We start from the raw sequence: 27,036 nt of genomic DNA on the forward strand, positions 1-27,036 counted from the left end.
TGTGTTGTCAGCAGATGTCCTTCTAACGGAGACAAAGAAAATGAGAGGGGGCTGGATATCATCAGCATAGAAATGAGCCTCCTCCGTGGCCCTTCTAAGGCACAGCCACAGTGCCGCTCCAGCCACTACACTACCTTTTCAACTTGCAAATGACAGTGTCACCAAATGCTATCCTTCCATCAATCAAGTCAGGGGGGTCATGAATATACAAAAGGCAAAGCGGAGACTGGCTGCCTCCCGCAGCTCTACTTGGCCCAATTATACAGGCTCAGCTTTCTCCTGTGAGCTTCCACTTTTTGTTTCAGTCTAAAGGGTACAGTCCAAGGCAGCCCCGGGCTTAATCAAGGTAGGTCACGCATACTGGACCTCTCAAGTGGACTGCAAATGCAAGTTAAATGTGGACACCAATCATCTTTCTTTTACATCATTACTGCTAGGGGGCAAAGACAGCAGGGGTCAGCTGCGCACCCCTTTTTCTGTGCACACTCCCATGAACTGAAGTCATCCTCTTTACCCAAACACAAGACCCTACCACTAAGCCGTTGCAGCTCCCTCCTCTGCTTCTCTCTGCCGCAGCCTGCTTGCCCCTTTCTTTACCCCAGCTGTCAGATCATAGTAGTGAATTAGCATTCTAACAGATTCGCCTCAACCCAGGGATGAATTAGCACACAGGAGTAACTAATGACCTCCCTGCTGAAAGTGGACCTTATAGTCGATGGCACAGCTGATCAATACCACAGCTTCAGCTCAGTTTACCTGCTCTTCTCTCTTTTTAGTGCTTTTGCAGCCATGGAAAAAGCTTTCAAAGACACTTTAATTCAAAACATTACTTGGGGAATTGCAAAAGCTATTTGCATTCATGTCTGTCTGAAGAAGAAAATGGCACAAAATTCATCGATGCAGCTGAATGGCGACTGCTCTGCGCAAAGTCCGCTGGTCAATAACCTCTCATTGTTACGTATTCATTATGATACCAAATGTAAACAAGATAAATCCACGCAGTAGTGTAAGTAATGGTAATGTGACCAGATAGCATCAATCACTGAATGCAGCGTTTGTGTTCTTGCTCTGTGTTGACAAAGTGTTGCGAGAGCTGACCAATCAATCATCTCATTAAAAGCCATGATTCTAATTGTTTTTGATGAGTGTAACACTGACGCAAAGGTTAGACCATTTTGTTTCAGTGAAAGGCGTCTGACTGAACGAACGCGTTATAAATTTGTCAAGAGTGACACTGATGAAGCAGGAGTGGACTTTCTTACCAAAACACTTAACGATGATTTCGTTCTGAAGAAAGTATCTCTCCGCGTAATCACACGTTTTCTACCTAAGCGAGACGAGCCACTGACATGCCGTGCACAAACATGAAAGGATGTAGGCTGTCAATGTTGTTAATCGGAGCTCCAAGCCCTTTGAAAAACACATTCGAAAATAAAGAGTGTCAAAAAGAAATCCGAAAACAAGGAGCCCGAAATGAGCTTTGATCAGCTGTTTTGATGTGCCGGTGAAAGAGAAGCGGTCGGCCTACGATGACAAGTCTCAGAGGACTACGAGAAAGCAAAGGGTTAATGTGGCTGGTAAAATAAATTACTCTAAATATGTAAGTGGACGTTGGAAGGGGCCCCTGCAAGAGCAGAATGGGTTTGGGTAAACCAACAGTCTGTCTGCAATAATTTATAGACAGCTATGATAAATACTATTTGTCCATGACAGTCACATGAAATAATAAACCATGGCTGGCTATAAACATTACTAAATCCTGACACTATTGATTTATAATGTCTAACAGTGACATCAAACCAAACAACTGACAGAAACAATGCCAGGGCTTTAGGAGCAGTTTGTCAACTATTAATTCTGTCAAAGGGGGTTTTGCTCTAAGCCGAGGGAGCTTGTCTTGCAGTTGTCAATCCCTTTGCTGGAAATGACTGCAGCACGTCTGCGGGTAAGGGCCCTAGGCGCTGCTCCGTTAGCCCTAATTACCCCCATCCCTGCCTTGGCAACGACAAGACCAGCCTCTATTTAAAATGCATGTTAATTATGCAAATTATTAATTGGGCTGGTGCTTGAGGATTTGTGTTTATGCCCGGATTAGAGTTAATAACTGTATCAAGCTACGTTTTAAGCCTGACCTATGACAAGTTATGCTGAGGTGCTGAAAGGGATATTTTCCAATACATTACCCTCTCTTCTCTTCCAAGTCCGTTCCCCATTACGGGAGGTTGAATAAACGGCACACAAATTCTCTTACCTCGCAGCAACACCCAGTTTGGATCTACACAGTGTGCTATCGTTGACACTGCTGCACCATAGGGCGCTTATACAAGATCTTTTCAGGGTACAGCAATCTGTATTTGCTGGTAACCACTATGATGCACATGTAAGCATGTTTTAAAAAAAAAGAAAAATCACACGAGCATAGTCACATAAAGAGTAGAGGGTCTTATTTCATGGTGATCCAGGAGTAGCTGTCAGGCTAATTGCACACACCTGTGATGGGGGACCACACATGCTCTGCCACCACCTGCCATGGGCAACAGTCAACGAAAGCCTTAACTCTCCTCACCCAGTTCTCAAGTTCAAGCAAAGATCATGAGGCAAACCTAAAATGTCTCGTAGTTTGTTCCAGTCGTACGTGGAGGTTTCATTATTTTGACTTTCGAATAAATAATTCTGGTTATCTCATTTTATGTATGTCACCATTGAATGGCATACATCAGGGTGGCATATAAGAAACAGGAACATTTTAGGAAAATCTCTAGCACTTTAAAGTTAAACAGTAAACAGACTACATGGGGTGTCAGCCAGTCAGCAGTCTTTCTACTTTCTGCCATGACTGAAATGGTTAAGGGCGCATTAAGCTGTTTTGCTCAATGGCCCTTGACCAATATAAAGAAGTACTGAGATAGCATGTTCTGATTTATGCCCTGTGAAGACATTATCAATGCATCCAAGCACATGCATAAAGAACAACACACAGGGTGCAGGAAAAAAAATCAGTAGATAGATAGATAGATAGATAGATAGATAGATAGATAGATAGATAGATAGATAGATAGATAGATAGATAGATAGATAGATAGATAGATAGATAGATAGATAGATAGATAGATAGATAGATAGATAGATAGATAGATAGATAGATAGATAGATAGAAACTACTACAGCACAATCTGCACAACAACAAAAGACTAAATAAGCCCAATAAAAGAGAAAAACCTATAAAATTGCAAATAGACTTTCCATTTATTTTCTAGGGAACCTTTTGTTTGTTGGATCTAAATTATAGCTTGATTAAAGTCTAACAGAGGGCTACAGTAAATCCTGTGTGAATGTTTGCTGCAGTTCCTCTAAAATGGGAAATATTGATCAGTATGATTTCCCTGGGTACTAGAGAGCTGTAGAGGAAGAGTGAGAGACATTATTTAAGGGACATGGAGCCTAAGTTGGGGGGTTGAAGAAAAAAAAGTGACATTATTGTATATGCCTTGAAACATGACTTAGTCTGAGTGGCCTTTGATGGTAAGGCAAAAAGGTAGTTCATCATCGTCTGCATGGGAACCAGGGGGGTGGTTGTCTTGTGTTGATTTTACATTATTAATTTGAAGCGCACAAGGTCATCTGGGCCCGTATAGTCATGAGAACCGGTTGTTATCTTAACACAGCTGTCGAGCTGCATCTGCATTGACTGATTATGCCATTGATTGGTAACAGTGTGAGAAGGAAGCCTTTAGGATGTTGCTGTAAAATCAGGGTATTTTCAGTACCACGACAGCTTCCTCGCTACCAAAAGCCTCGACTCCAAACAGGCCTTGTTATTTGTATGTACTGAATTTTCCAGCACAGTAGCTCCAGGAGTATTGTAAAAACCATGCCTCAGACACCTTCAATCTGCTGTAAGCAAATCAAATGTAAATGTCAAATTATTGTAAACATATGCTAATGCAGAAAAAAAATCCATGGGGGGGAAGGTGGTAGTGGGGGAGGGGGGCTAAATAGAAAATAAACATTACAAAAACTGTGAAATCTTAAACAAAAGGGGGTTGAATCCTGAGCAGCTGGCAGGGAATGAACTCTTCTGGAGAGGGAATGCCAGTTTCAGAGCGCCCCGAGCATCGATTTGGAGCCAAGGCAGTAAACAGCTTTTATCAGCAATAATGATGGCATAATCCCAGCTAAAGAGGAAAGTAGCATATGGTGCAAAGCTTACAACTGCAATCCCAACAAAGTAGGGGGGATTTTCATCACTTTGTCCACTTGAAAGACACTCTGCCAATTCTTTTTTTTTTCAAGGATGATAATCCAAACAGTAAAACTAAAAGGGATTTGTTTCCTCTCATCTGTTGACTGTAAACAAGTGTTATTTATACATCTCCACCATGCAAAGTTATACTGAAAAGGCTATAAGCACACCTATGTGCTTTAAATTACAGCCACACATCAAATTATGGATATGGATAAAAATCTCTAAAATGAATTGCAAACAACGCATTAGCTTCGACCTACACAAAAGTCAGACAATCTTTGCTCCAGCGTCCTTATTTCAGCTGTCATCTTTATCGTATCCTCCATCATTAAAACGATCAAGTTCTCCTTTTGATCAGACAACCAGGGCCAGAAGACAGCTCTTTCCCAGGAACAGTGTAACGCTGCCAAGTAGCACTCTAGACTGGCTTCAACCTCTGTCATTGATTTTCCTCCAAGCTGTGACCATTCATTGTTTGTGACATTCTCCTGTCGGCTCTTTAACACCCGTCAACCAAATCAATTTCATATTTTTGTCAATGCCTTGCAACTGGATGAGCCAGATGGGAAGGGATGTCACATGATTTAAGATGTCGATTCCTGGCAACAGTTTTATCTGCAGTTTTTGCAAGACATGGAAAGCTGGCACAATGTTTTTTTTTTAAAGATGCATAAGAACAGGAGAACATAAAAAAAGCTAGCATGCATCGCTGATCACTAATTAGTAATTAATTGATTACTTGATGAGTGTGGCCTTACTGTAGCTTCTAACATTCATTCATTCATTCATTTTATTTTGATTTTATAGTTCAGCCTATTTGCAGATTTTGGATGTAAAACAAAAACAGACTTTTGCAGCACAGCGTTATCTTCTGAAAACTCCAGCTCCAAAGAAATATAATCAACAGAATGTAAGTTAACATAAGTTAATATAAAGTTCATGTAATCTGATGTTAAGTTAAGCGGTAGGAGTCATCAAAGGGAAACCAAACAACAAACCAATTTGCTCAACTCACAACAAGTCACTAAATCTATTCTTTGTCTCTTTGTAAGCCTAGCAGACCATATGGCATTGCCCTCCATTATAGTCTCAATATCACGCACTAACAATGACAACAATAATAGAAGGGGTGACCTTGACTTCCCGTCTGGACTCTAAGAATAATATTTGATAGCAATATTAAGTGTAACAATAATGAGATGAATATTCCCCATTTAGTGCAGACAGCTTTAGGACAAATTCTGAAGGGAGAGCTGCCTGCTGCAGCTACATGCTGGTCACTCTTAGTTGTCAAGGCTGATTTATTGCCTCCTAGCTGTTCAATTTCACATTTTGTCCTCGTCATATCCCCGACTCATGATCATTCTGCACTGACCCTTGTAGGGCAGGCAGGGAATATTGATAAAACAATTATCTGCTTGCCGTTCATTTGATTTTCCATTTCAATTACGGATTGGAGGAGGCAAAAAGAAAAGATTGCAGCATCGATTTTTTTTCCCTACCTTACAACAGGAAGGAGGCGAGCTTTGATGGGATGCTTTAGTGACATGGAACACGGGAAAGAGAAGTGCCTACCAGCTTTGGGAGTTCTACTTCTCTTTGGATGATGTCATGGCTTCAAGCACTACAGACTGAATTTGGCATATTCGACACAGCCAATTAATAGTTGTTTCAAAGCTAAAATAACGCCCAGATTCTGTATTTTTAAATTTTTTTAAACATATTTTGGAACTATGCGTCCAGTTGACTAAAGATTATCTGACCAATTATTGGTGTTGATGATTCGGTGCGATGAGCGCAATAGGCTTTTTCTCCATGGGGGAGCAACATGTTCATGCTGCTGCTGACCTGCGGTAAACACTGTATGTGCCTTGCACTCTGGAGGCCAAAGGACCCCAAAGGTCATAGCAGTTTGTCAGCGATACCATTCCACTCTCTTCCCCTTTCTGATGGTCTGCCACTGTCTATTTGTCAATCTAAAATGACAACACAGTTGCATCATCCTTGTTTTTCCTGCAGCACTGACACAATGCTCCACCACCTCTGCATTGTGCAATATTGCACTGTGACGGAGAGCATACTGTGGGAATGATTTGGGGCATATTCAGAGACAGTGACAGATAAAAATCAAACCAAATATACAAAATACAGTAAATGATTCATTCATGCATGTTAAAAGAAGAGTTTCATTAAGAATAGGCTTGGCAAATGAATTCATTACGACATAAAATAAATAGATTCTTCTGTAAATGACTTGGAACATTGGTAATGGGTAAAGATCTAATGGGAATCCTGGTAAAATAGCCTTCGGGGAGCCTGGGAAAATCTGCCTCAGTGAAGTGGCCGGCTCTTGGCCAAAACCCTGTGTAGATGGGGAAAGGGGAGGGGGGAGGGAAGGGGATACACAGACTTCACAGAGATGACAGAGAGCGAGGGGGAGAAAAAGACAGACAGAGAAGGATAAGAGTGCGAGCGAGAACGCACTCTCAAGGAATCTCCAGCCGTGGATGGTTTTAAGTTCCACTGTTGAGCATAATCGTGTAAAAATGCTGAAGACTTGAAAGGGCTGATGATAATGCTATTGCTGTCCAGTGATCCAGCACGGTCACCGGCAGCAGCAGCAAGCCACAGCGCTGTACTACTTCCTATATCGCAGTCCGCTTCGGCGCACACTGCAGCTCCCAGGAGATTTCACATGGCTGACCTTAAATAAGTTTGGCTTTGATCAAAGTTTAGCTTTAGCATGATCAGTCTGCTTACTGCAGATCAGGGGATCAGGGAGATGAGACCCGGGGTAGGAAGCCCTGGCAAAGACTCCTTCCCAAAGCTCCAATGCACCCTTCCAACACCGGATTATGTTGAGCAATTAAGGTAATGAACTGGCTAACGTAACAGCACATAATGATCCTTTTTATCCTTGTTCTCTAAGGTGCCTCTTGTATTTTATCTGACACATCTTTCTCTGTATTGCACAAAAAAAAAAAAAAATCAATTTTGTACCCTGATGGTTGATGCTCCCAATGCAGGAATTGATATCACAAGTAATATAAGGCAAAAGAAAACCTCCACTGGGCATGCCTGTGGGTAATACAGGCAGTGTTCAGAAGCAGAGTGCTAACAGAGGGCCTCTTGTTCGCAGTTTGGGCAGAAAGTAGAGGCCAAAAGGAGAAAGAGTGCAAAAGTACCTGTGCAGACATGTGCACTTGCCTGCACTGGTGTACATTGGAGTGAACGGTCAGGCCTAATGTCTCTCTGTGTGGCAGTGAAAGCCTGCATTCCAGTTCCCCCAATCAACCTCCCACCCCATCAGTGCACGACTTGTCTGCCTGCTCCCTTTTCATTTGAACACATTTTCTAGCCAAAAATTTCACTTCAATCTCACCTCATCTCTCCATACTACATTAACCCCTGGCAATTGCCTTCCAAATGACCCCATTAAGCTGTAATTGCCTCAGCAGGCCTGCTCCCTCGCTTGTAATTCTGTGCAGCGAACCCACCAGACGTTCCCCCGGCATTGTTTCATGTTCTGGCTCCCATCAGCCAGTTCAGATACTGACCCCCACCCCCACCTTACCCACCCACCAACCGCTACTCCCCACCTCTTCTCTGTCGTGGCCAGTGCGCTGTTGGTGCTCACTGCTAGCAATGCCACTCTCAGGCTCTCCTCATCTCCGCAGTGGGCTCACAGAAGGGGTAGCATGCCCTCACTACTTCCTCCTTAACAGCCAAACTCGTCGTCACTTACACAAGTACATTTACTAGAAGAACCGCCAAATAAAATAAGCTCCACCTGGCTTTTTATCATGTCTTTCCCTCCATTTTATGACAATATTTGTTGTAACTTGGGAAAAGTATCAGGATGAAAGCAACGTGTTTGGCTTTGCCGTTCACAATCTCCCTTCACGTGCCCATCACACAATTAATATGGCATAACAGTTACATGTTAAAGCATCATTTCTCTCTTCAGTAGTCATTACGGTGCTGTTGGGTGCAGCGAGTACAGCCAGCGATGACACCCGCCGCGGCAACTCCCAGCACAACTTCACCTTTTCGGTTCCCACAAGGGAGCTGATGTCAGGACTGCTCAACTTTTTGACGAAGGCCTCCGCGGATAACTAACGTGCAAATGCGGATGGGTGGAGAAAGTGATCCTGACAGTGATGTATTGCAACTAGTTGCAGGTGTCAAAAAAGAAGATGCTCTGCCAGCCACTGGCGTGCGTGCAATATATACAGCGTGTGCATGCATGAACACATCTGGGGCCCCTGTGCGTGTTTCCTCAACATGTGTCCCTCTGCGCGTCACGTACGCGTTTATATTTGTGTGCGCACTCACAGACGTTCGATGTGCACGCACGTGACTGTTGATGGCTCTGAGCCTCTATGGGTGATCTCGCGTGAGGAGACTCGGACTAATAATCTATTCAGTGTTTAATAAAGGGCATTTCTTCTTCTTACTCCCACTCTAGATTGGTTAGCTAATATAGGCTTTCTTTCACACGCTGCTACACAAACAATCAACTTAACACCATCTTAAACACCCTCCACCTACTATATATTTCATTTGTTTAAAAAACTTTAATTTTTTTTAAGACTGCTGAACGTCATTACCAAAACACTTCAGCTACACTGATTTCCATTTTGTACACTGCAGCGCTTTACTGTGATTTGAAAAGTGGCTGCTAAATTAATTCTAAGCCAGAGATACACGAGCTTTCTCTGAGCACAGAAACCTTCAGAAATGCTTTAGATCATTTCATTCTCTCGTTGCCCGTTTATTTAAATTCATTCTTTTTCCTAAGCAAATGTTCCCAGGAATATCAAGGTGTTTTTGTTGCAAAGCTCTAACTGATCCAGGGGGATTTGCTTCCAACAGCCTGTCTCTCCCTCGCCTTTCAACACAAAACTCTGCGCTCCAATCAAAATGAACCACCAGGGACCCCCGCCGCACGCCCCCCCCCCCCCCCCCCCCCACCCGCCCCCCTGAGCTACGCCTGCATCGAGTGCTGTGATAGCAGCCTCTCTGCCATTGATCGCGGAGTTTAGCACGGAGCATGTATGCCACTGTTAGCAGAAAACAAAGACCTCTCTCCCTTTAATAGCGGCGCGCACGGCTAATGCGCCGTCCTCCGCTTCCCCATGCCCCGAAGAATGAATGAAAGAAAGCAGATAACAATTAAAAGGGTTAACAAGGGTCCACGTCTAGTCACAAGTCATCTTTTTCACACAAATCTTTTTACCTCATAAACAGATTGATATCTTTTGGGAGCGCACATTCACTTGCCACCAGAGATAAAAACATGCATTCATGTCTTACTTCTAATTGTGTTCCACGTCGCAAATCTAATTGTAGACACTGAATTCAAAAAGGAAACACAGCTTTATTGATCCACCTAACACAGACCAGGAGGATCTCATGAATTAGGAATGAGATAAATCACCATTAACCCCAGAGAACCCAGCTTGTGGTCGACCACTGACACACTGCGCTGATCTTTTTTTTTTTTTTTTTTTAATATTTGGGATAATTCTGCCTCGCAACGTATAAATATAACTCTTCAGTGAATACAGCATGTGTCTGTTTATTAAATCAGGGGCTGATTTAATTGTGACAGAGAATAAATTCTTCTATTTTCTGCCTCTATAAAATTGCCATCATTTTTAATTAATTCTTAATTAAAATATATTACACCACAGCTTCTACCCATCTCTCTTGATATTCTAACATAATCAATTCAGAACCATTTACGTATCATTAATTAAAAGCTTTCCTCTCTCATCCTTAAAATCATAATGAGGGCCGATTCCTCATTAGTAACCTATAAGGGAGAAAATAACAATACAGTAGAGAATGGATGGCACATTGCACAGTGAGTCCTTTGTCTCGGAGATTCGAAAAAAGCACATTTTTAATGCTTCTCAATTGGATTTAAGAATTACTGAGTCAATTTTGGAGACTCAATGAGAATAAGTGAAGCAACGCAGACTCTCTTAGTATTAATTTGTGCCTCCATGCTGCGTGCAGCGGTGAAACTAAGTCAATCAGGATCATCAGTCAGGTTGATTTTTGCACTAAATTCTATTTAAGCTGCAAAGAACTAAAAAGCAGAATTACTCAAGAGCGTTAAACATTATAAAAGCCTAATGTAAATATTTAAGAACGTGTGTGTGTGTGTGTGTGTGTGTGTGTGTGTGTGTGTGTGTGTGTGTGTTGTGCATTTGATTGCATCTGTGAATGCTGATGCTAGACCAGTAAATTAAATTTTCAAACACTAGCACTTTTTATATTGAACCTTCAGACAAAAAAAAAAATACGACCATTTTCTCAGAGTAATAAACAATTCTGCATGAATGTAAAAGCCATTTTAATACTTGTTGAAAAGCCATCAGCCTTCATAATTCCACTTAACCATAAATTCTTCTTTGGGGGTGGGCTTCTAAATAAACAGCGGCCAAAGATCATTTATTATCCAGACTTTAAAAGAAGCCAACGCGTTGAGACTATCTTTCCATCTTGAGCTCTCTCTTAAAGAAGAGTAATAATATCAAGTAATGATAGGTATTGTTATGCCGAGGATCAGGCGTATCCTGATTTTTATCGCTCGTCTCTCACAGGTGCTCCGGCGTTACTTGTCAGGACTGCATGTCTGGGTCTTCCACATGTCAGATAAAAATCGCTGCACTTGGTGTTTCGGCAGCCTGACAGCAATTTATTTGAATGTTTTGTCACACTGGTGTTGGTGCATTTTGTGTGGGCTGCTCACTGGAATGGCAACAGCTCGTAGCTTCCTGACACTCTCCAGCACTCACACACACACACACACACACACGTTGTGCAGCATAAAATCACAGATGTACATGTCTACTCTGGGTAATTAAACCCGCTGTATGTTAGAAAATATATATATACAAATAGCTGCTGATGAACTTCATATCTAACAACCCATGAAGTAAGTGACACTACATGATGAGCACTATCCTTTTCAAAACTGTACTTTTTTTGCTCGCTGTGACCACACACACACACTCAGACACACACACGCACGCACAAAACCCACTATGAAACCCAAATAAAATGTCAAACCAGCTGAGGTCAACTACAGCCAGGGAGATATGGAGTCTATATTTACATGCAAACCCACTGCTATTTGCTCCTCCTATTAATTAAATAGCATCTAGGTAAGTAACCCACTTGATTCAGAGGATGTTAAAGACAAACCTCACTGCAATCTTGTGATCCTCCGAGCTGACATGGAATATTGAGTAAGTTAATGAAATCCTCTCAAAGACAGGAACTCTATTTTTACACCACGATAATTAAAGTAGGGTACAGTTATAATTTACAGCTCTCGCTTAATTGCATAGGAAAAGTAAAATGGGAAGCCTACAGTATGAGATTAAATGTGTGTCTTTGTGTTTCTGTGTGTGTGTGTGTGTGTGTGCCTCTTCACTCAAGAAGAGCGAATATAAAAAGAGCTTCCTGTGCAGCTACACAACGGGACTGTATCTTTTAGCATCGTGGAACGTATCAAAGATTAGGTAATGAAATATACACTCTTCTATTTTTCTGCTACCAGGCCCTTTGACAAATCGAGTACAATCCAAAATCTCCATAAATCACTATTAAAGACAAGTATATCATCACCGGCGCATATATCTTCCCCAGCCTGACCTGTAGACTAATGAGAAAAGGCCCAGACTATCTTGTCTGATTAATTAATTCAAAATGTCGGCTGTTATTCAAATGTGAGGCTGGTGTTATTTGAATAACACTTGACAGCGACGCCTGAAGAAATAATTTCTGGTTTGTGAGGCTGCAGCGGCATTACTGATGATGGCTCGTGGAAATGTTAGAAGCCGCCGAGTGTTTTCTCCCCTCTTTGCTTTCCCTCCCTCACCTTCTCAGTTATGATAGCTCCAAGAAGTATTTCATTACTTCAGCCGCCCCTTCCTCACAATTATGGCTCTTGCCATTTTTTTTTTTCCAACTGTCCCTCTCTCCGTGTTTGTATTCCCTCCCACAGCCAGCCCAGATCTACAGGGCAGTGCTTTGGCTCTGCAAGAGACATGCTGGCAAAGAGGAAGGTCATGGTTTTTACAACTGCAGCTCCCCAATGCTGACAGCCCGTGCTGCCAAAGTGACACGCTCTGTTTGGCTTTCCCACGTTCATGGAGCTCCACAGCACTTCGTCTTTATCACGGAGCACGCCACACACACACACACGCACACACACACACGAACACGCACATTTAATCAGGCTCAGAGCTGCATTTCCTGCCAGTGTGCAACAAAACGATCACATGTACGGACATAATCACGAAATATCGTGACGGACACAAGCGGTTATTATCCTACTTGGTGGTGCACTTTTCCCTTTTATGTCTTTCTTTTTTTATTGCAAAACCCAGTGGATTGGGAGGGGGGGGGGGGGGGGGAATAGGCACTGGAGAAAGAAAACCGTGAATGTACGTGCTAGGGCCTAGGGGCAGCGCACTCCCCTCTATCGCTTCCCTCATCAAGCATGGATTCTAATCAGGGCTGGGGAGATATAAGACGCTCAGTCATTAAATAAATTAACTCTGCCACTCCATGCTCTCCTTCAGCACCCGTGCGAGGCCCGCCGTGCTCTGCATACTTACAGAGGCTCACCTTCACGCCATAACCTAGCATGCCTGCCAACACACACACACACACTCACACACACACACAGATGCACGTTAAGAACTAAACTTGAATATTTAGAGAAGGAGAGGAACCACACCTCCTGTCCCTCATCAACTGATGTTCCCTTTCCCATTGAAAGCTTTTACATTATTGGATTTCATTAAAAAAAAAATTTTTTTTAAGTCCTGTGGACATTTTAGGTATGTCCCACAGTTTAGCATTACAAAATAAAAAGAATTGGAAAAAAATCCAAGTGTACACATAAGAGATAAAAAAATCTCTGAGATCCAAGGTTGATTCAGAGGGCTGGTGAGACAGCACAGACACGAGGTTTTTTTTGAGGATCTGTGCAGTGCGCTGCCATTCATCAACAGGAAGCAAGTGCAGTGACGAACAGTAAAAGAGCTCAGTGTCGGCTCGGATCACTGACACAAACAATCAAAGCTGACACAGTCTTCGTATAGCACCTGCCACTCCGCCAACACAAATAGATCAATATGAGGGGGAACTCATTCGCTGTTTAAAACTTATATGCGCGCACCCACATTATCTCCCAAAGCGGCGTGATGTAAAAAGCGCACGCTTAATACATATCAATCACTTTGACAGAGGAAATGCTTATTTGAGGAGCCAACGTGAAGCAAATACACGGTGTCAGCAGAATGTCCGTTGTCAAAACTTGCCATTTGAATTTTCAGCCGCATTGTGCTGAGACAAATGTCCTTAGAAATCCCTTACATTGCAATTTAGATCATTTTAATGCACGCTTTAATTCTCCATTACTTAGAGAGGAAGTACCTGGGAGGGTGGAAACGCATTAGAGAAAGTAAGAAATGAACAGAAGGGTCTGGGGAATCTCTCGAGCAGACACAATTAAATATTCATGCGTCTCCTCCTAGGACACAACAGATACAAATCATTATCATGGCAACAGCACACCACCATTTTGTTCACACCTTTGGCTTGGAATCAATGGGCGTGCGTAAAATTCTATACGAAAAGAAGCCATCGTCAGGTCATCTCTTATTAACTCTTATTAAAATTACATTTGCTAATTTTTTTTAGCGATTACAGATAACATTAGATATCAGATTCTTAACTAGAGTTATGACCAGTGGTTGAGCAGCTTTGCAAAAGGATCCATGTATTTGTGAGGATTTTGCAACGGGACAATATAGTAGGTCACAATGTTACTGAATGGTTCCAAAATTCATTACCAGTGCTCGGTATTTTCCTGCCTCTTGCTTGAGGATAAAGTAAGAAAAAAAAAAAGAATAGCAGTGTGTAATGTACTTCCTCCACTTTCTAAAGAGAGGAGAAACCAGCCTTTTTTCCCTCCTTCTTTTTGGTTTTCAATCCCCCATCAAAGAGGAGCAAAAGGAGGGACAGCATTTCCCTGCTCGCCGTCATTAATCATAGCTTTCTGGGAGCAAGTGCATATTAATTTCTGTCATCCCAAACATCATTTGGTATTGTTATGCCACGGCTTAGTCCTCATTCACCAGCAGACGTCGGCCGTTCCTCCTGGTTTGAGGGAAGACAGGGCCTGTGTGGCTGTGTTTCAGAGCAAGAGGCCTTTATCCCTGGGGCTCTGACACCAATTAAGCCATTTCACCGAGAGACGAAAACAGGTCCCACCGTTTCTCTGTAACATGAGCCAGCACCTAGCTGCTGGCCCCTCGCCATCTCTCCATTACTTCAGACGCAAAAATGAACTTCAAGGACTAAAGAAAATAAAAAGACAGTTAGCCCGGCAAATGGTTGCACTTAACTGACTGCTGACAAAATTACAAAGAAAGCTACTTAAGTCTTTGTCCACTGATCACCAGGAGTGCCAGCCCAGTTTCTCCATCATTAGCTCCAGTGACACATTTAGTTAAAATGATTTTAAACAGATATTTGAATTCACGGACGATATCAAAACAGTGTGATATTTATGCCAAAACTGATAAGAAAAATGCTGGGTGTGCACTTCCTTTAACACCCCCTCCACTCCTCCATCGTTGCCTTTTAGCAGGCAGCAGAGTGGAGCTTGTCTTAGGGCAAGAGCAGAATAATGCAAGGTTTGTTATGAATTAAATATTAGAAATCTTAACACAGCAGCCAATAAGAATTATTTGCCTTATTAAAGCAGCAGAAGACGCTGATTAAAATTTCATTGCATTGCAGTCTTTTTCCCATTTCTGCCTTCAATATATCATTCTAATGTATGAAACGTGGAACAATGGCATCTGGAACAATGGGGAGAGGGGCTACATTTTCAAGCTCGCAAATGTAGCAGAGACAGCAAAGAGCCCCTTTTTTTCCTTCCCCCGTTTTTGGAAAACAATCGTGTGTAAAGAGAAGAAAGGTGACGATTGTGTATCACGTCGCTTTTGTCACACAACAAGCCGCAAACCGCCACGGTGTCGAGATATTACAAATGTGTGCATTTAGTGACTGGTGGCTTTAACTCCTTCATCATTTTAGCAAGAGAACCGCATCACCTGTAACACCTTCACACACACACACACACACACACACACACACACACACACACACACACACACACACGCACACACACACATCCCCTCCAAAAAAAGTCCATCTATTAAAAAAGATTAAACACAGGCACAAAAAAAGCTAAATTAGGAGGAAATTCAAGAGCGCTGTCCATGTTCTTGCACTCACAGATGATGGGTCACTTAGTTGTCCACATGTAATGTGTACAAGAGTAAATGAACATCATGGTGTCTATTGTCCCATGAGGAAGACTCTTCCCTGAAACACTAGGGCTAATGAAATAGGGACCTATAAATAGCAGAGTCATTACTGAGAGAGGACTTGCTTTGCGCCAGTCTTTCACTGTAACGCTTTTTACACTAATAACCAGCTCTATGGCATTACATACACTTGGCCATCGGGTGACACAGTAATGAACATCATGACACAAGAGACTTGGAGAGTAATTTTAAAATAAAGTCTCTTTGTGACTTTATTTACTTACTTGTAAATAAACTCCAGCTATAGCTTGAAATCATATAGAATCACTACGAGTGTAAAGGAAGAAAAACGCATAATGAAATGTGTTTTCATAATCAGAAACGCATTAAAAGGGGTTTTAGATTTTGCAACAATTTTTTTTTCGTCAATACATTTTAGCCTATGAATAAATAAATAAATACAGATGGATATTTTATTTTGTTTTTCCCTGCTACATTTAACTTTAACATTTAAAAAAAATGCAAAAATAAAAAGTGGAATAAATAAGTTATAAAATTGTTTACAGTCCAGCTGCAGTGACATAAAAAAATAAAAATTAAAAACAACAGCAGGACGAGTATTTCTTCAAACAGCCAAAAAAAAAAAAAGCGCAATATTTCTACAGGTGTCAAAACGTGACCCACCTTCTTCACGTTTGCGTCTGCCTCGTGCTTTTTGCATTCAGCAACAAACAGATGCCACAAAAAGCAAGAGGGGCATGCAAAGAGTCTCCAGCAGGCACGCTCCTACTGCTGTAAACTAATTTCAATCAATCCTTCCTTTTTGCATCCAAAGCAGCCTCTGCTGGCTGCCACCGCCTGAAGATAACTATTTCACCACCTCTGTCATGCCTAATTAACAACTCAGATGTACAATTCAGAAATTTCGCAATTAACCTACTAAAATATTGTTGGAGGATGCTAATTGTTATGCCAGTTGCCATAAAGGCTCATTTGCATAACGTATGTGCAAAAAACAATTATGAGCTGTTGATCGCGCAGGAGCCCGCAGAAAACGCTTGAAGCGATTCGAGGGGGAGAGAGGGAGATGTGTGCAAGAAGATGGGTGCGTGCGTAGATGGAAGGACAGCACTAGATCACCCCCCCCCCCCCCCCAAAAAAAATAAATAAATAAATAAAGATTTGAGGTTCTGTACGTGCAGATACCAGCCACTACAGCTGCAGAGACATCTATCGCCACAACACAAAAGCATTTACCCTTCCAAATGAAACCAATATGTATACTCTGTTTTTTTCCTCTTTGTCTGGCTCTCCTTCTTTTCATCTTTGATGATGGGGAAATGGAGGGTATTTGGGAGCTACTTAGATAATAGCCACATCTTCCTCGGTCCCCCTTGTGCTTTAGAAGGGGAAGCACTAGTGGCCCTGACACTGAGCCAGTCAAGAACCCAGCTGTGCGCAAGCCATTCGGCACAACACTATCTAGTCAGTGCAGCCGCATCACTGGGGCTCTCTGAGACAAAAAGCAGCCAAAGTCAATTGTGTCTGCTGCTGAATAGCTTTCTGTTCTCTGTCATGCATTTACTGGAGCCTTTTCAGGATGAAGAAAAACCCATGAGGTAGAACCAAAAAAAAAGAAAAGAAAAGAATTGACTAAAATAACATATATTTTTGTTCCCTAGCTCCTTAATTTTGAGGGGAAAAAAATTGTAATAAAAATATAATCATAATAATAATAATACAATTAGAACTAGTTTCCTCATTAACTTTGGCAGCACTAAAATTCATGTTCCCTACAGAATTCAGAAATGCTTACCCACTCAGTCCTAACTCTATTTACTTCAGGTAACACTTTTAGTCCGGCTTGCATGTGGTTAATTACAGGCTCATCCTGAACTGTATTTAGTGAGCACAGTCTTTCTCAGTCGAGCACCGAACACAGCGTGGACAGACCCAAATGCACACGTGAAAGCACGTTCAGCTCTTTCAGAAGCCATATCAAAAACGTGCACAAAAAAAAACACCAAACGGCGACACCGCCTCGACCTGTGAGTGCAGTACCCTCCCTAATCCACTGCCTCTGACACAGGATCGCAGCATTCATCAGCCTGAATCTCTGCCACATTCCCTCCCTCCTTCCCCTACCTCTCCAGACCCCCCATTTCTGAACCTGATGAGTCAAAGGTCACGAAAACAACAAGTCAATATGCAGCCAAAGAAGCGCCACGCAGCTGAGAGAGCTGTGGAGAGGGCTAAGCCTCTCTGTAGTACTCCATGATTTAGCCTGTAATAGTTTTCTGTAATCTCTTTCTATTGATTAAACCTCACATCAAAGAGGAGTCTTGCTACAGAACCTCTCTTTTCCTGGTCAGAAATACCATATGGAGGTAATCTTTCACCTTTGTTATTCTTGCCGCTCCCGCTGCTCCTGCTGCTGTGAGCCTCTCTTCCAAGCAAGAGAGCAAGACAAGGGAGTAGCCAGCAGGATAAAACAAACCCAGCACAGAGGAATAACTGCAAAACTCATCTGAATCGCAGGCAATTTTCACTCAATGCATTCATTGTCTCCTCATGAAGCCTAAGGGGGGGGAAAGGTACAGCGTGAATGTATCCTTTGTCCTAAAACAGTTAGAGACATGAAAGATTTTGATTTGTTTGTCTTTTTTTATGTATCAACCTAAAGGGGAAAAAAAAGATCACACACATGAAAGCACAAAGAACAACACTTGCCAACCAAATCTCACATTCAGCTTATCTAAATGCAAAACCAAGAAATTTTGGAGGAAAAAGCCTTCCTGCTAAAACACTCAATTTAGTGACAGGCAAATGACTTCATGCTGCCACTTAATCTCATTTCTTGCATAATGCTCTCTAATTAGCATATCAAAGTGAATTAATACTTCGAGGGCATTAGCAATGCAGAAATGTGCCCGTAGCTCTACAATAACAGTTAAAAGAGTGCCATAAACTTCCAAACACCTTGGAAAAAAACGCTTTGAAGTGTCTTGCTATTACTAGAAAATGCATTTTCTTAACCTTTCCGTTCCAAAACGCAATCATTTCAAAATGCAACTGAGTCTCGCCATCTTCGTCACAAAATAATACGAAAGCCAGACCTTAGTCTTACTAATCACCTGCACACCATGCAATAAGCCCTGATAACATGATACATGTGTGCAGTAATTACACTGATGATTCTTGGACCACTTTCAAATTTATTATTAAAAGCCATTTTCAGGCAGCGGTGGGCTCCATGGCTAAAAGACAGCGGCCCCATGTGCCATCTCAACAGACATGAAAGGGCCAAGGAAGCCTTGTGAATGATGCTGTAGGAGCCAGTGAAAGGCTTACTGTGAGCTGGAAAAGCAGACCGGTCAACAAGGCCACCAGACCAGCTGAGCTCTGTCAATGGCTAAGAGGGGGAGGCTGTGACTCTAAACCACAGGTTAACCATGCACACATACATACACACATGCACGCACGCAGGCTTGTGCTCACTCTCCTCCTCTGTCTCGTCTCTTTTTCACACTCACTTCTTACCAGGATCTCGATCAAACGTGCACGTGGACACACCAAATGATGTTGCTTTAAATAATTTCCATGCTAACTTGAATGACTCGAGTTCACACAGCTTAAACATTCAAACAGGAGCCATTATAACTTCAAACAAACAAACAAGTAAAACTGATGTGGGAAAGTGGTTTGGGTCTGAAACTAAAAATCACTTCTAATACTTGTTTTTTTCAGTGAGCTCCACATTCTACAATCGCAGCAACACTTCCGCCTCAAAGCTGGCATCGTGTTTGATCTGCATCTACTCTTTTTTTATTATTGCTCCGTCTCTTTCATTGCCTGAAATCAACAGGCTCACAAACATAGCAGAGCAGCTCGGCTAGACTGTGGACCCTCGGCCTGCCCCTGTGGACGCCACCTGTGTTGAGGAAGTTCATAAACTTTTATGACCTCCTTCAAGCTAATTTCCTCATAAACCGCACAAAGGTCACAAATCTGACAAAACACCAGGTTTACTCCTTTTTTTTCTAGTAGAGTCAAATTCGTTCATCATTTTAAAAATACATATTACTAGAAAAATAAATAGCTAACATATAGGAGAGTAGATATTTGAAGCACCTGTTCAATAAGCATTGTCTGCAAAAAAATTGTCATCAAAAAGCCAGCGTCCTTATTTAAGAAAATAGACCATAAGGTGTAAAACCAATAATCTCATGGGATACAGGTTTGGACTTGAAATAAAAAAAAAAAACACAAAGTTTAAGCTATAAAAAAATGAACGCTTGTAATTACAACTCTCAATAATATATGAATGAAGTGTGTGTGCATGCTAAAGGTTTTCAATCCTAGTCCTAAAAAAACAGAAATAACAGTTTATGCTCATATAAATATATAAAAAGAGGATTTTTTTTATTATTATTTCACAATCCTTTTCTCTAACTAAGCTTCCAGGAGATGTGTTGTTTGCATTTTTCAAGATTAACCATCCACCTTTGCAGGAAGGCTTTCATACAACTGCAGTCGAATTATTAATTCTGCGAGCCCATCGTATGATTTGACTAATAAAAAAATCTCTTATAAGTTGATGGCAAAACGTTGTCAGGTTTTCCAGCATGGATTCTGTGTGATCTAGGATATGTAGAGCATATGCTACGGGACTTCCCCAGCCTCTTCACTGGCAGGGTGGTGAGTGTGAAATCTGGAGCGCACTTTATGTTCAAATCCAAGCAAACCAGTGCTTTAAAGCACACTTGCAGAAGAAAAAAAAAGAGCATCTTCAGTGGAAGAAGACTCTGGTTCCGTGACAACGGGAGTTTCTGCGTGGTACGGTGACATATTTTTAAAAAGTGACTGATTCATTCGGTCAGAGGTCACCTATAACCTGGATGCAGGCTGTCATCAGCTCACTGAGAGGTAAAAAAAAAATGCCTGTGTTTTTATTGATTCTCCAATTGCATGTATCACTGTAACGATGGAGTTTATAGTTTGATATTACAGTATTTTAGACAAAGATCTTACCTGTCTTTTCTTTGATTTCACAGAGAACGCTGAAGAGTGCTGGTTTCATTCTGTGACAGTTCAGTCCGTGTTTCCTGTTTCAGTATAAGAGAAAATAAAATACTGAAATAAGTTCACTGATAGTTCACATGTCTGACACAAACAGTTAATAGGGTTGGACACGCTTTTAAGTTTAGTTGCCACTTTAATAATGCCTTCCAATGTTCCAAGCCTCTTCTTCAGAAAGTTAGCATTTTCTTCTAAAATGTATACTGTGTCATAGTATTTTTATTTTTTTTAAAACACCAAATAACACCAAGCCCTAATGTAAATATTAGTCTCAGTGGCAATTCCCTGCATAACATGAGCCCACTGGCATTAATTGTGTTTCAACACCACGTAGACTTTTGTAGATGAATGAACATTTATAAAACACGTGCTCACTAGGACAGTTTAACTAAAATGCTGTGCTTCCCTCAGTGGCAACTTTCACTGTGTTAAAGCTTTGCGAGGCAATAAATACACCTCAGAGTGAGATTATCATTAAAGCCACTCCAGCCTATTGTTGTGCATTGGGGAGTTAAGTTAAACGGGCCACATCTCAATAATGATGCGTTCGGCGTTTTGTTTTGTTTTTTCTTTTCTTTTTTTGGTGTGGCGAAGTTAATAAAACATATAAATCAACCAACTTTGCTTGCGCCTCGTCCAGACTTTGATCAGTTATGGTCATTATTTGATGCAGAATGTCACCAATGTCTTGTTTTCTTCCGTCTCCGTCTGTCCCATCGTGTCCATGTGGAGGCGGCAGTGCCATGCCTCCTTGTACCGAGTGGCCAGCCAGACTGACACCGCCGATCGACTGCATGATCCGGGCTTGATCGTCCATAGTAGCCGCTAAAGAGTCTGTGCACTGAGCCACACAAATTGAAAAACTCATATACGAAATCGGCTACAACATATGCCGCAGACTGGAAGGATGTACGGTTGTGTGATTCTTCGGGGTTAGGCAGCACACACGCGTCTTTTGTTAAAAAATATGCAGTAGTTTTTATTAATACTATTTTTTAGCGTAAATCTTCTGTCCAAGTTGTCGTCGCTTTACGCGCGGTCCAAAGTGCCAAAACGCTGATTTCGGCTGTGTTTGTAGAAAATCGCATGAATATTTTTTTCTCTTCTTCTTTAAAACTTGTTTGTCAAAATTGACGGTCCATCACATCCCGCACGGATCCTCATAGCAATCAGTCTTTTCTCTGGGTTTTGACGGGCGGTAGAGACAGAAACGGTCCTTGGTGGTCTCTCATTTATTAGCGCTCTTCGTGGGATTCCGGCGCATTTCCTTTCGAAAATGTCCAAATCCTCCTCATGAAGCACCGGCAACAAAATTTAAAAAAAAAAAAAAAAAGATATCCGCTGTGAAAACGTGTAAACAAATTAAAAAAAACAATCTTAGGCTCGCAGGTGTCAGCTATAAATGTGCAGAAATTATCCCCGCGACAACTGACAGTATTTAAAAAAAAATACACAATCTGCAGCAAGGTTTCCAAATGTGACTACAAAAAATATGAAATGTACAAAAAGTTGGGAGATTTCTGCTTAGAAAAAAAAGCAACGGCGAGAGGAAATTAATTAGGAGACAACGGTGTATTAAGGCGATGCGCAAAAAAAAATCTTGCCCTTCTGAAATTTATGAGCTCCAGCCTCTGCCTGTGTGTGTTTTATGTTGTTTGATGGCAGCAGTAGTGAGCGATTGACAGTGTGCCAATGCCACTCACTCAGTGCAGACGTGTCAGAGCAGGGAAGAGGGCAGGAAAAAAAATAATCACAAAAAAAAAAAATACAAAATACGAAATGAAAATGCACGCTCCGCCCTGCAGAGGAGGGGTCTATATTCTTGTCACTTCTCGCCTGAACACCGAAAAACAAAATGTTAAGCGCTAGTACTTAAGATGGTGATTATAATGATGAAAGCACGGCTGAGTCCCCTCTCTTTCTTGCAACAGCGGCAGCAGGGTATCCTCGTTTCCTCACGCGTGCACGTGCAGCTATGTGCATATTCTCTTGCAATAACAAAGATTTAGCTCTGTAGCAATACAAGCAAACACATAATGAGAGTTTTTATACAGTTTGATGTAGAACTGCACAGTCCCTTGTAAGCCTCGGTTCAAGCCAGGCAAGCAGTAGACATGTTTATATTATTGGAAAGTAAAGCTCCTCGACCAATCCCGGGCGAGAATGACGAAGACTGACGAGCTCCGCGTCCTATGCTGGCAGATGCATGATGCCGAAAGCCCACCCACTTCATCCCTCCATCTTCACCACAGCGCTTGCAAAAGGATGGGAACTTCTGATTGGTCGTTGCTACGAGTGACATCCACTGCACAAGCAGGCGGCGCTGCTCTGTGCTCTTTCGCAGTTGCTATGGCAGCAGACAAGTTGTTGAGCCGGAGGAATGGCAGCAAATATACAGTGCACCTCTACTATAAGCATCGAGATCAGAAAAAAAAATAGGGGCTTTCCCTTCAGTTAAAATGAATTCAGCGATAACGTGTAGGAATAAAGGATGTGGACAGAGTTTTATACGAAGAAACCACAAAAGAGGGCTTGTGTTGTGCAAAGACGTTAATGGTGAACTTTTGATAGATAGGCTTTGCTTGGTTCTGATTACTCTGCAATGAAGTGACAAAGTCACATAAACAATATTTAAGCACGGCCGTGTTGCTAAATATATGGACTTGTTTGCTCAAGTGAGTTGTTAAGTTGTCCACCAGCCACTTTTCTTCCACCCTGACATCACTGAATAAATGACGTGTAAGTAGTTTAAAGCGGCCCATCCAGTGTATCACCGGACCTCTGAAAAAACAGAAAAGCTGCCTAAAATGCTATTTATTACTTCTGAAGTAAAGCGCTATATCCAGTTGGTAACTGTGTGCAAAGGTGAATGTGAAGCCATCAATAATAGAAGTGGGAGTTTCAGCAGGCAGCATGGTGGTTCAGCGGTTAGCACGTCTGCCTCACAGCCAGACTCCTTGGTTCAAACTTGGGCAGAGCCCCTCTGTGAGTACGCTCTTCCTTTACGTTATGCATGATTTCTCATAATAAAATAATAATAATAAAAACTAGTAGTTGGTGACCAACCAGCCTGCTGATTTGTACCGTGGACGCAAAGTATACCAGGATGTAGCATGATTTTTTTTTATAAGCACCTTTTAGCACACCGAGTGAACATGTGCATTTAAAATATCTATTTATTTAATTATTTTTGCACAGTTAATTTAATCAAAATACAAATAGAATGTTCTATACAGTCAACATCTGCCTGTAATTTTGACTATGTTGCATTTGTAGATATTTATCAGATTTGGAATTAGCTTAATTCATGAAACCTGAAATGTAGAGAAAAAAAATACTGTAACATTTTTAAAAAACAAAAAGCATATTTCATTTGTTTTTGTCATATATGTGTATGGTTTTGTTTATTTGAAAGGTTTATGTTGACCTTCCCTACATCTACAGATGTAAACTAGCAGTTTCTCTAGAATGTGACATCTTTGCATTTTAAACATGTCATGTATATTTGACAAATATACATGTTTTGTGTATTGATGTTCATTAAACTGTGTTGACCCTTGAGCTCATTCATTTTATGGAAAATGTAAGTCTGAATTTGATGAACAACAGAAGTTACTCTGACATGGAAAGTTGGCATTATGTTCAACTTGTGAGTCTGTCAGTGCGTCATCATGAAAAACTGTTTTCCTGGAGACAACTATAGCGGAAACTACCACAAAAGCACTTCTGAGTGTTTTGGCAGGTGTTTGTATGTCTGTCTGTGTACAGATTTCGTCAACACAGCAGTGTCGCAGTCGTACAGTATAAAGTTTCAAAGATTTACAGATGTGATGCTGAGCTCAAAACGAAGGCAGGAATTAAAGATGTGTGTTGTTTGACCAATAGAGGGACTGCCGGGGGCTATGACAGCTTCACAAAATACCACCTTCTTCTTAAGCTTGAATATGTTTGTAGCTCCCTGATTAAGTGTCTTTTATATGAAAGTTTGATATCTACTAGTAACAGCTGATGTTGTTTTAACCTTGCTCTATCTGTCTTTGTGTGTACGTCTACGTGTGTGTGTGTGTGTGTGTGTGTGTGTGTGTGTGTGTGTGTGTGTGTGTGTGTGTCACTGTGACAAAATGTGGTCGTCAAGACAATGTTGCAGAAACCACCACAAAGGCATTTTTTAGTGCTTCGCCAGGTGTTCGTCTGTGTGTCTGTTGACAGATTTTGTCAAAATGATAGTCACAACTCTGCAATATGCAGTTGCAAAATTTTATAGGTGTGTAACTGACACTGGAATAAAGTAAGAGATTGACTATGGGTTTGAGACTGTGGCTGTGGACTGTAGAAATCTCGCTGGTGTGATCCAGTGTGTGGTCTTCACTTTATATGGCAAATATTTAAAAACAGTGTGCTATAACAGTGATGTGACGCATAGCTAACACATTTTAAGCTCTGATGACACCTGTGAAAGTCACCTGTCTCATATAGATGGTAAAGATGGATATGATGTGGCATGACCATATTTTACATCACTGCATAATCTGTTATTAGAATCATCTTATTACTTCAGGAAGTGCTCCTTTTTGAATATTTCCCTGGCAGCTGTCAGGGGTCCACGTAATGCTGTATTAAAATAGTGAATAGTTTTAGCGAATGATTCATCTTCATGAGTCAGAACTCAGGGAGTGGATCGATCTTGTGAAAAGGGAGCAACTTTTACTGAAAGAAATTTGTTTGAAGTCATGATAAGGTGAGTCATTACTTAAAATAACCTTTCAGCTTCTGATTTCCTTACTAGAGTAGGTAAGAAAATCTTACCTATAAATGAATATATAATTGTTTCACAATAAAATCGTCTGACGTGGTCAATTTAAAAGAAATCACTGATGCTAAAAGTTTGCATTAGTGTATCTACCAAATTCCAAAGTTTGAAATGTTCACATCACAATCAATTTCAACATGTGAAGAAGAAAAAAAATCTAATTTGTCTTTAGTGGTCTGTGTGGTTTTGCTCATTCATTTGACCTTGAAGTATGGGAGCAATGCACTCTCGAGTTTAGTGAATGGGAGTCCCAGGACTACTGCATTTATCATTGAAATACTGAGCTGTCAAGTCACACTGCATACCTGTCAAGAGGGGCTCAAAGGTACGGCTCCGACTCCTCTCCTCTGTTGCAGTGCATGATTCTTCATTGCATTGCATAGCAGGCCTATTCGCCGTTGTTTTCAGCCATATGTCAACATAATTCATTTCCGTATGTGACAGCTCCTTACAGTAAGACACTGTGGGTCTACTAGTTGACAAAACCATCTTTACATAACCGAGGGGTTGTGCTAACCACTGCTGCTGGTGTGAAAACAGTGCAGGTCAGTTTATCTGAGGAGAAATAATTTAGACGTAATTTGACATGTTGTTTCCACAAGTACTGCAGATTAGGTTAAATAAAATGACAATATTTTTACAAATGTGCTTAGCGAGGCATAGGAATAAGCACCTATGAGTGCAGAGACAACACTTTGTCATCATGCTTCTCATTGTGACATCTGAAAAGACCCACAGGTGCTGTGGAAAGTGACTGTGTTGTCATATTTCATTTAGGCATCCTTCTGCAAAGCTGTAATTGCCTAATTAGCTTGTTAATTAGGAGATTAGCATTTACTGATAGAGTGGCTTGCTCTGTTGTGATGAGAGTAATACAGATTAAGTGAGAAGTTATGGGTGCATGAGTTCACAGTTTCACTGTCCACAAAAAGGGTCAGAAATCATTAAAAGATTTGTGAAATCACCGGGTGTTGTGCAAGTGAAGATGTCTTTTCTCCCGGCTTCCTTGTATTTGAACTGGTGTTGAAGAAGGTGAGAGAATGCAAGAAGTCAGCCTGTCACGGAGCGGCGAGACACTTCCTGTTCTGAGTGTCGCCTGTATGATCCCCTGTTGCTCAGGGAGATTGAAGGAAATGACCGAGCAGACGGTGCCAGGGATATTACTAACCCAATTATAAACAGCCTTTCATCTGGTTTGGATATATTATTTATTTCTTGATATTTGTCGCTGCTGTGCATGCAATTCGTCTTCATTGTGCTTGTAAATGTTAGAGTGGATAGAAGTAGCATGAATATTGGTTTAATCTGCAGGAATCGGTGCCATGAAAAATTTTGACGTTTATGCCTCAGATGCAGGTGCAAGTCGGGTAGAGTCAGGTTACTTTTATTCATATAACACATGCTTCGACAATACAAATACACGCGAATATCCAGGATGGGTAATACACGAAACATAAACACAATGAAAAACTAAAGTAGAATCAAAAAGTATTTATGGAGAAAGTATTCACATCCTTAATTAAATTAAAAATCCT

General features: G+C 41.4%; 1 protein-coding gene across 7 annotated transcripts in view; it reads right to left on the bottom strand.

The window, feature by feature from the left end:
* pbx3b (pre-B-cell leukemia homeobox 3b) overlaps positions 1-23,107 on the bottom strand; it is a 57,125-nt gene extending 34,018 nt beyond the window's left edge. Inside the window, exons 1-2 of one of the 7 annotated variants that reach the window (XM_026186801.2) lie at positions 21,312-23,107; positions 20,644-20,723 (exon numbers count right to left, since the gene is read on the bottom strand). In XM_026186801.2, the coding sequence (XP_026042586.1) occupies positions 20,644-20,723; positions 21,312-21,559 (328 nt within the window). In that variant the 5' untranslated portion in view covers positions 21,560-23,107. The remainder of the gene's footprint in view (positions 1-20,643; positions 20,724-21,311) is intronic. The other 6 variants (XM_026186804.2, XM_026186802.2, XM_026186806.2 and 3 more) reach the window with 6 other exon arrangements.
* Between the last annotated feature and the right edge of the window lie 3,929 nt (positions 23,108-27,036).

Source organism: Astatotilapia calliptera, chromosome 12 (genome assembly GCF_964374335.1).
Source record: "Astatotilapia calliptera chromosome 12, fAstCal68.1, whole genome shotgun sequence".
NCBI classification, from domain to species: Eukaryota; Metazoa; Chordata; class Actinopteri; order Cichliformes; family Cichlidae; genus Astatotilapia; species Astatotilapia calliptera.